General features: G+C 44.0%; 1 protein-coding gene across 1 annotated transcript; it reads left to right on the top strand.

Moving 5' to 3' along the window:
* Positions 1–523: 523 nt before the first annotated feature.
* thbs1a (thrombospondin 1a) lies at positions 524–8,897 on the top strand. Its single transcript, XM_026152261.2, has 22 exons — positions 524–683; positions 785–868; positions 1,134–1,693; positions 1,801–1,879; positions 1,964–2,053; positions 2,138–2,247; positions 2,581–2,700; positions 3,096–3,192; positions 3,302–3,475; positions 3,565–3,741; positions 3,823–3,996; positions 4,084–4,364; positions 4,463–4,681; positions 4,790–4,897; positions 5,307–5,466; positions 5,560–5,678; positions 5,976–6,210; positions 6,321–6,548; positions 6,636–6,907; positions 7,003–7,100; positions 7,202–7,341; positions 7,430–8,897. Exons 2-22 carry the CDS (start codon positions 805–807, stop codon positions 7,435–7,437), a joined length of 3,513 nt encoding a protein of 1,170 aa, XP_026008046.1. The 5' UTR covers positions 524–683; positions 785–804; the 3' UTR covers positions 7,438–8,897.
* The last annotated feature ends 784 nt before the right edge of the window (positions 8,898–9,681 follow it).

The following is a 9,681-nucleotide window of genomic DNA, read 5'->3' as shown; positions in this document are numbered from 1 at the left end:
AGTAATAACAAAAGAATAAGCAGGGAGACTTTTTTTTTTTTTTTTTTTACCAGTAATGATGCCCTGCGCGTGAGGAATAAGTATAGGCTCGCATTAATAGGTGAGTGCAGGGTATGAAATATAATTTAATGTTTTATATGGCTTTTAAATCCATTCATAGCTGGTTTTGTATTACCAGTCTAGAAAGATTATTGCCCTTTGAATCATATTCAGTCAAATTAATATATACTTTTCCCGCCCGAAATGGTATTTAAATGAAATTAAGAATATTTGATAATTACTTTTATTCGACCGGAAGCGGCCAAGTCTTGGCTTGAGCGCGTGGATGAAATACTTGTCCGATGATGGAAATGCTGCTCAGGAATGCATTTTTCCCTCCTCCGTGTGTGTGTGTGTGTGTCGGATATTCCTCTGACTGGCTGTGAGGTAACAAAATAAGTCCGTCCCTCTCTCTTCCGATTGGTCCAGAGTGGATTCAGGAATGTGCTTAAACTGGTTAAATAGCGCTTATATCCACTGGATAGGTCAGTAGAATAAGTGGAAGCATCAAAATAAACGGGAGCTCAAAGAGATTTTACTATCTGCTGAGCTTCTGTTAGAGCTGAACGAGGAGAACAGGATAAATAAAGGACTTTTTTTCTTCCTCTTTATCCAGCTTCCAGCGGTATTTTTTCTTTTTTAAGGTTTGTAAATCATTTTTAGACGATTATTTGATATTTTATTAATGCACAGGATCTTGTCCGGATGTGTTCAGTAACTGTTTGTTATTCTTTGGTTGCGATAGGGTTCACTTGAGGTTTCGAGATGATGCTGTGTGGCATCTCTTTGCTCTTGATGCTTTGGAGTTGTGAGGGCGCACGGCTGGCAGGTGAGAATGGAAAAACTGCCTGTTGTTAAGTTTTTAAACCTTTTGTTTCATATTAAAACTGCAGGGAAATTGAAAGTGGTTTTCAGCTAATTCATTAAAGATAAAATTGATGCATTTACGTGTTTTTTGGTTGTTGTTTTTACACGTAACGTTATCGTGTTATAGCCTGTTTCTTTTGTGGTTTTCTTTGTTTTCTGTGAGCTGTTATGAGACACAACGAGGAGAAAAAAAAAGTAAATGCTGCTTTTCTTTTCTTTGACCGCAGAGAGTCGGGATGATAACAGTGTGTATGACTTATTTGATTTGGCCCGGGTAAATAAGAGACACCATGGCGTGAGTACGGTCAAAGGCCAAGACCCAAACAGCCTAGCGTACAAGGTCCTGAACGCGAGCCTGATCCCCCCCGTCCCCGACAGCTCCTTCAGGGACCTCCTCGACTCCATCCAAACAGAGCGAGGCTTCCTTCTCCTGGTCAACCTGAAGCAGTTCAAAAAAACCAGAGGCAGCCTTTTAACTGTTGAAAAAACCGACGGATCCGGGCCCATCTTCGAGATTATTTCCAACGGGAAGGCGAACACGCTGGATTTGGTGTACTCCACCGTTGACCAGCAGCAGGTCGCATCTATCGATGAGGTCGATTTGGCCACCGGGCAATGGAAGAACATCACCCTGTTCGTTCAGGATGACCAGGCGCAACTTTTCGTCGGCTGTGAAGGGTTCAAACACTCAGACTTGGAAGTGCCAATCCAGAAAGTGCTCTCCCAGGAGGTGGCAGACACAGCCAGACTCAGGATCGGGAAGGGAGCTCTAAAGGACAAATTTTACGTAAGATGTGCTTTATTTTGGAAGAACCCAGTAACAGTAATGATAAACCAAAATACCATTTAATGCACTATATTGTGTCTTTAAATATTTATGATTTCTTATTTCAGGGAGTACTCCAGAATGTGCGCTTTGTCTTTGGTACAACTCTGGATGCTATACTGAGAAATAAAGGATGCCAAACTGGAGGTAAGTCTTAAAACTGCATAAATAAAACATCAGTATAGTGTGCATACGATTAGACTTAGACTTCTCCCCTCTTCTCTCCTGAAGCTGCTATAACTGATGTCATGACCTTGGATATCCCAGTCAATGGCTCAAGCCCTGCGATTAGGACCGATTACACTGGTCACAAAGCCAAAGGTAACACCTGTCTTCTGTAATAAATCAAATCTTGTACATTTAAAAGTGGAGATAATTCAATGAACTCCTCCTTCCGACATCCAGATCTGCAGTCCGTCTGCGGCTTCTCCTGTGAAGACATTGCCAACATGTTTAGCGAGCTCAATGGACTCAATAAGGTTGTTAGACAGCTGTCAAATAACCTCCAAAGACTGGTAAGTGCAAAAGGCAATTAGGATCTTCTCTTTGTCATAATTCACTCCCTCTTTTCCCTCTCCGCTCCCTCTCCTCCTCTGCTTCCACTTAATGCATTCCCAGTGCGTAACCACTTGTCGCTGTAATGGCTTGTCCCCAGCCAAGTCCTTAATGAGACCCATGTGAATACACAAATATGTTTGGCTGTCAGCGGCATTTGCACTGCTTCGCTAAATTCAAGCGATGTCTTAATCACGGCATCGGTCAGTGATTCATTTGTACTGGAACCTTGGCAAAGTGAAAGTTTTCCATCCTTAGTAATTAACCCCCTTTCTGTACCTCCTTCCCTCCAGGAAAGCGAATCCAGAAGAATTTATATGGATTTGCACAAAGGAGTTTGCATCCACAACGGCATCAAGTACCAGGACAGAGATGAATGGACCGTCGATAGCTGCACCGAGTGCACATGCCAGGTAGGCATCATCACACCTGCTGGAATGCAGGATTGGTCGGGGGAAAGCCATAGCCGAGCTTCCTCTGTCCCCGCTGCAGTAAAGTCATAATCCGGTTTACATTATCACCTGCCTTTATAATCACCGTGCTCCTGCCTGAAGGCTATCAACACTTTGTCTGAAAGCATCAAGAGAGCAGCATGGGGCAGCATTGTGCTCGTGTTGTGTAATGAGTTGGGTGTTCAGTGAGGATTATGTCTTGTAGCAACACAGTAGTAGTGTCATGTCGCTGATAAGTTCACTCCGTCGTGAAATATATCAATTAGGCTTGGAATAGCACCAGCAAAGCCTCGTTTTTTTCTCCCCTTCCTGCTAACTCATTATACTTGTACTAATTAATGTTTTCCTTTGTCCAGAAATCTGTGACCGTGTGTCGCAAAATCACCTGCCCTCTGATCCCATGCGCTAATGCCACCGTGCCCGACGGAGAGTGCTGCCCTCGCTGTGGAACACGTAGGTTTTTAATTTTTTCTGACTTTAATCAGATTTTCTTCCTCGATGACTTTCCAGCAAAGAAACAAGCCCCCATGCCCAATCATTTATGCCTCCTCTCCCTTTACAGCAAGCGACTACGCAGAAGACGGCTGGTCCGCCTGGTCTGAGTGGACCCAGTGTTCTGTGACTTGCGGCCGTGGCATCCAGCAGCGCGGCCGCTCCTGCGACCGCATCAACAGCAAGTGTGAGGGCACCTCTGTGCAGACCCGTGACTGCTACCCACAAGAATGTGACAAACGCTGTAAGTCGCCAAACATTCTTAACGCTGACGTTGTTACAGTACGTTTTCCCAGAACATGATGAATTAATGGCGTACACGTCCATTCACAGTCAAGCAGGATGGAGCCTGGAGCCACTGGTCACCCTGGTCTTCCTGCTCTGTGACCTGCGGTGAGGGGGTCATGACTCAAATTCGCCTTTGTAACTCCCCCACGCCCCAGATGGGCGGCAAGGACTGCGAGGGAGAGGGACGTCACACCAAAGTCTGCAGGAAGTCGCCCTGTCCTAGTAAGTCAAATGCCACCATTGAATTCTAAAGTGCATAATTATACAGGGCACAAAAAAACTAATTTCTTTTGTACGCCTTAGTCAATGGAGGCTGGGGACCTTGGTCACCTTGGGACATCTGCTCTGTTACCTGCGGAGGAGGCGTTCAGACCCGTAAACGTCTCTGTTCCGACCCTGCCCCCAAATATGGCGGAAAGGACTGTATCGGCGATGCTTCTGAATCTCAAATTTGCAACAAACAGGAGTGTCCTATTGGTGAGCATCTGAGCCTATTAGCCTAATGTAAACTTGCAGCACAATTTATAGCCTCATTCTTAAGTTAGGAAATCTTTGTCTTTGCAGATGGCTGTCTCTCCAGCCCCTGCTTCCCAGGCACAAAGTGCACCAGCTTCCGAGACGGCTCATTCAAGTGTGGCAGGTGTCCATCCGGCTACACAGGGAACGGCATCACCTGCAAAGACATCGACGAATGCAAAGAGGTCCCCGATGCTTGCCATATTCATAACGGAGTCCACCGTTGCGAAAACACGGAGCCGGGTTACAACTGTCTTCCCTGTCCCCCGCGTTTCTCTGGTCCTCAGCCGTTTGGAAGAGGTGTGGCAGAGGCAACTGCTAAAAAACAGGTTTGGATTATTACTTAAATCTGTTTTGTTTCTGTTGTTGTTGTTGCCTGGTTCACTAGCAGCTTGCATGTTTTTTAATCATCTGTAATTTTCCTTAGGTTTGCGTTCCTCGCAACCCTTGCAAGGACGGAAGCCACAACTGCCATAAAAATGCAAACTGCATCTACTTGGGTGTCTTCTCCGAGTCTATGTTCCGCTGTGAGTGCAAGCCAGGATATGCCGGGAATGGACGCATTTGCGGAGAGGACAGCGACCTGGATGGATGGCCCAACACTGACCTGCCGTGTGTGGAAAATGCCACTTATCACTGCAAGAAGGTACGCCAGACCCCACATGGACAAAAATACACAAAGGCCGTTATTATCCATGTGCGCTCTATTATTGTGATGATTGCCTCCTGAACCTCTCCTTTTGTCTCTTTACAGGATAACTGCCCCAACCTTCCCAACTCCGGCCAAGAAGATCATGACAAAGACGGCCTGGGTGATGAATGTGACCACGATGATGACAATGATGGGATCCCCGATGATAGGGTGAGTAATCACGGCAGTTTCTTTTTTAGCCACGCTTTCCTCGGAGACCAGACATAGTAATCAGCTGTAGCCATCCTTCCTCTGGGCGGTAGAAATGCAAAGTGTTTATGTGCTTTCACCATAGAATCAAAGTGGAAAGTAAGTAAGCAGAGGAGTAGCGTAATATAATTTCTGCAAAAAAAAAACAGAATTGAGGACAACGTGGCTTGTTGCCCGTAATTCTTAGTGTGGATTCGGAAAGTTGGGCAAGAAATATGCAGTGGTAAAAAAAAAAATCACCAGTGGAATATCACATTCCAGCTTAAGCAAGAAAAAAGTCTGGAAGAGCAAAGTTTTATTCCTATAAATATGACTTCTCTGAGTCGTGACCCATTTTAGTAATTAAGCTGTGATCTCTCCATTAATTTAGGACAACTGCCCAAGAGTGTACAACCCCTCCCAGGATGATGCAGACAGGGATGAAGTTGGTGATAACTGTGACAACTGTGTATATGTAGCCAACACTGACCAAACAGACACTGACAACAACGGAGAGGGTGATGCCTGCGCTGTTGACATTGATGGTGATGGTAAGTTATTTCTCCATATTCTTGCTTTAATCTTGAAACAAAAAAAGCATTCAGTTTCTGAAGGCTAAAAATTAAATCAAAATTGCTCAACAGGCATCCTGAATGAGAATGACAACTGCCCATATGTCTACAACGTGGACCAGAGAGATACCGACAGGGACGGCGTTGGAGATCACTGCGATAACTGCCCTCTGGAGCACAATCCTGATCAGGTAACATCATCTTTCACTTCTACTTCACTGCTGTGGGGACTTACAAGGTTAAATCACATCTGCTTTAATCAAGAGAGGAATGTGACAGCTCTAAAGAGAACGAGCACAGTGCTCCCTCTTCTCTTTTCTCTTCCTTTGTCTGGAGGGACATTGCTTGCATACCTGAAAACAAGGGTCTCCTTTTTAAAATTGCAACCAGGGCAGCACCTCTCATACTGAGGCCGATGAAAAACAGAGGAGGGAATTATGTGAAGCGAGTGCGAGGGTCTCATTAAAAGGAATTTTGCTCTTTTGCAGATCGACTCTGACTCGGATCGCGTGGGAGACAAGTGCGACAGCAACCAGGACATTGACGAGGACGGTCACCAGAACAACTTGGATAACTGCCCCTACATTCCGAATGCGAACCAGGCAGACCACGACAAGGATGGCAAGGGTGACGCCTGCGACCACGATGATGACAATGACGGCATTCCAGATGACAAAGACAACTGCAGACTGGCCTTTAACCCTGATCAGCTGGACTCTGATGGTAAGTCCATCTCTCGGTTAACAGTCCTGTAAAACGCTGGTGCCTTGATTTTCTAAATCTTTGTTGTAGAGCATTTTTTTTGATTTCCAATGTATTTACTTTCCTCTCAGGTGATGGACGTGGTGATGTGTGCAAAGATGATTTTGATCAAGATAATGTTTTGGACATCTATGATGTATGCCCGGAAAACTTTGCCATCAGTGAAACCGACTTCCGCAGATTCCAGATGGTTCCTCTGGACCCCAAAGGTACCTCCCAGATCGACCCCAACTGGGTTGTCCGGCATCAGGGCAAGGAGCTGGTCCAGACTGTCAACTGCGACCCTGGCATTGCTGTCGGTATGTAATATACGGACAGACGTTTTTTCTGCAATGAACACAAACTGGTAGCAAATTGATACTAACCCATCTTTTTTTAAAATTCAGGTTATGATGAGTTCAGCGCGGTGGACTTCAGTGGAACATTCTTCATCAACACGGACAGAGACGATGACTACGCTGGTTTCGTGTTTGGCTACCAATCCAGCTCGCGCTTCTACACAGTGATGTGGAAACAGATCACCCAGACGTACTGGTCCAACACACCCACAAGAGCTCAGGGCTACTCCGGCTTGTCAATCAAAGTGGTCAACTCCACCACAGGGCCCGGTGAGCACCTGAGGAACGCCCTGTGGCACACCGGAGACACCCCAGGACAGGTGAGCACAGCTGAACTGACTCAGAGTTTGAGGCGTAATTGAGGAAAACGTTTGAGACTTTTCTCATTGTAACTTTTGCTAATTGTAACTTTTAGGTGCGCACTTTGTGGCACGACCGCAAGAATATTGGCTGGAAAGACTTCACTGCCTACAGATGGCATCTGACCCACAGACCCAAGACTGGACTTATCAGGTGAGACCAAAACCCCAGAAGAAGAAGAAAAAAAGCTCTTTCATTCAGTTGCATAGTTTAAAACTTCTCCACTGCTCCACTGACTGTATTTTATTTTGTAGAGTGGTCATGTATGAAGGCAAGAGAATCATGGCTGACTCCGGAAACATCTACGACAAAACCTACGCCGGTGGGCGGCTAGGCTTGTATGTCTTCTCTCAGGAGATGGTTTACTTCTCAGACCTCAAATACGAATGCAGAGGTAAGTACACATTTGAAGGTTAGATGCATTTGAAACCACTTACCTGAAACTTTATTCCTAACATCTTTCTATCTGCGACTCCTTTCAGATACATAATCGGAGCACAGAGGCTTTTAGAAGAATGTATCAGTGTGAAACGAGACCTGGATCGACTTATTTAACTCCCTTCCTTTGAGAAATACGCGTTGGAAGTATGAAGAGCAAGCGAGCTAACGTGAGGTGACCTCAGGAGTCTAAGCCAAATGAAAGTAAATTCTGCACCACAGCACCAAACTCAAATTTTGAGCACGGCTCTGCTCAGAAGACGATTGGCTCTCTCACTCTGTTTGCTCTGATCTGCGTTGAAAGAGGGCCACATTTTCTTGCTTTGCACACCTGAACTGTTGTCGGTATTCCTCTGTGGATGAGGGACCAAAGGGAAGAGTGTTTCTGTTCGTTTTTGTTTTTTTAAGAAAAGATATTTTTGTGTATTAATATGCATCTGCTGTGGACTCAGATATACTTGTTTCAGTATGAAGAAAACAGTAGGAGAACTTTGTTAAGTTTGGAGGGTGAGATTACCCTTTGAAGGAACTCTTGAGGGACAATGGACAGTATGGACTGACTGTTACTATCAAAGAGAGTGAATGCTATGTGTGTTTGTGCATTTGTTCCACCTGATGAGCGCAATTATTGAGATAACCGAGTCGAAATTTGATTTTAATTCCCTGTGACAGCCCCCTTTTTAAAGGCACGTGCGTGTATCCAAGGCGCAGGGCTGGCCCGAAATATTCGTTTTCTCAGGAAAAGAGCACTAGAAGAAACAAGGAGAGCACAATATTAAGGACAGCACAGGGCCCCAAGGCAGGCACGCTGCTTTGGAACAGTAATTATGAGCAAATATAACGTGGATAACTAATATGTGAGGGGCCAGTCTGTTTCCTAAGATTATTGTAAGTGTAACTGTTTATAGCTTTAATTGTTGCTCATTTTTCCACCTTTAAATGTCAGCAGCAACCCGTGAAATCGGGATCCTCTAAAGATTAAGAGTTATTAACCTCGGACCAAAACCACAAAACAAAAAACATCAACAACACCATCTCTAAATATTCCACTTCTGCAGTGTGCGTGGCTGGTGTGCCTGAGCTTGTGTGTACAATTTCTGACAATGGAAAACAAAAAGGAAACCCTTTATGTACAAATATTACCTCATTAGTTCTTTTTGTGCTGAGACCAGCAATACACGAGAATCCCTTGTCTTATCAACAGAGTATAAATTGGTTGGCTTCTATTTTTTCTCTTTTTTTCTTTAAAGCAAGACTTTTACTATCATTTATATGCTGTATATAAGATATTTTTGTAGCAAAAGAAGCCCAAACGGGAACGTAAAGGATTAAAGAAATGTTGCCTTGACTGTGTTTTGCGATATGTATTTGTGGCGTCTTGATAAATTATTCTGTTTGTTTTATGTTGAGGGTATTTCATTTTGTGTAGATGTATGCTATTTAAATAATTTATCTAGAAGCGTAGCCTCATATGGAAGCGTTTCTGTCTGTATAAACTTATTTGCACACTGACACGAGGATGTCTTTGTCATTTTGGTTTTTGTATGTCTTTTTTTTAATATTAGTGAAGCTTTTCTATAAACATTTGTCCCATAGTTTTTACCCAAAGTGCTGTTTTTTACTCCTACTTGTTATTTTACTATGTAAAGTGAACATTAAACTCTCTAGAAAAAAGTTCCAAAGGTTCTTGGTGTCTTTTTGGGAAAACAAACAGTTAAATACTTGATAACCCAAGCGTCTGTCGCTGTGATTTTTGACATTCATATCTAATTCAACTAAGGTCTTCTTAGAAAAGCAAAGAGAGCCAAGTCACGCTGTGTCAAACAACTGGAATCCATTAGTTGGGTCTTGTGAATCCTCTGAGAAAGGGAGTATCCTTGGGAGTCAACAGCAGCAAAACTCAACATGAAATATAACCTTGTTAAGCAGCACATCGACACAGATATGGCCACACATCGCATTGCTTCACTACCACTGGACAGGTAGACATAAGGAATTTAGCCCTGCAGAGTAATAAAGGTGCTAACTTTAAGGAATATGGAGCTAAGTTATGGCTGTGTGCCACTTTTGCCATTAAGAACTTGCTATGAAATTCCATACTTTTCATAAAAAACATCTAAATATCCACAGACCAGCTCTATAGCTTGCTAGCTGCTGTGCTGTAAGACACCGCAGCAGTATATAACTGCAAACTGAAATATGACTGCTAATTTAAATCTTTCTTGGGGTCAGAAAGAGCTGGAATGTGCGCCAGTGAGGGTCCCGCCAGAAAACCCAGACTTTCTCAGTGTGCCGC

Source organism: Astatotilapia calliptera, chromosome 19 (genome assembly GCF_964374335.1).
Source record: "Astatotilapia calliptera chromosome 19, fAstCal68.1, whole genome shotgun sequence".
In the NCBI taxonomy this organism is placed as follows: domain Eukaryota; kingdom Metazoa; phylum Chordata; class Actinopteri; order Cichliformes; family Cichlidae; genus Astatotilapia; species Astatotilapia calliptera.
This window is presented reverse-complemented; position numbering and strand designations above follow the sequence as displayed.

Coding starts and splice junctions, on each gene's coding strand:
- thbs1a (XM_026152261.2), top strand. CDS start 805: ATGATGCTGTGTGGCATCTCTTTGCTCTTGATGCTTTGGAGTTGTGAG. Junction 3,193..3,301: donor CTGCCCTCGCTGTGGAACAC/GTAGGTTTTTAA, acceptor CTCCCTTTACAG/CAAGCGACTACGCAGAAGAC. Junction 3,997..4,083: donor CAAACAGGAGTGTCCTATTG/GTGAGCATCTGA, acceptor TTGTCTTTGCAG/ATGGCTGTCTCTCCAGCCCC.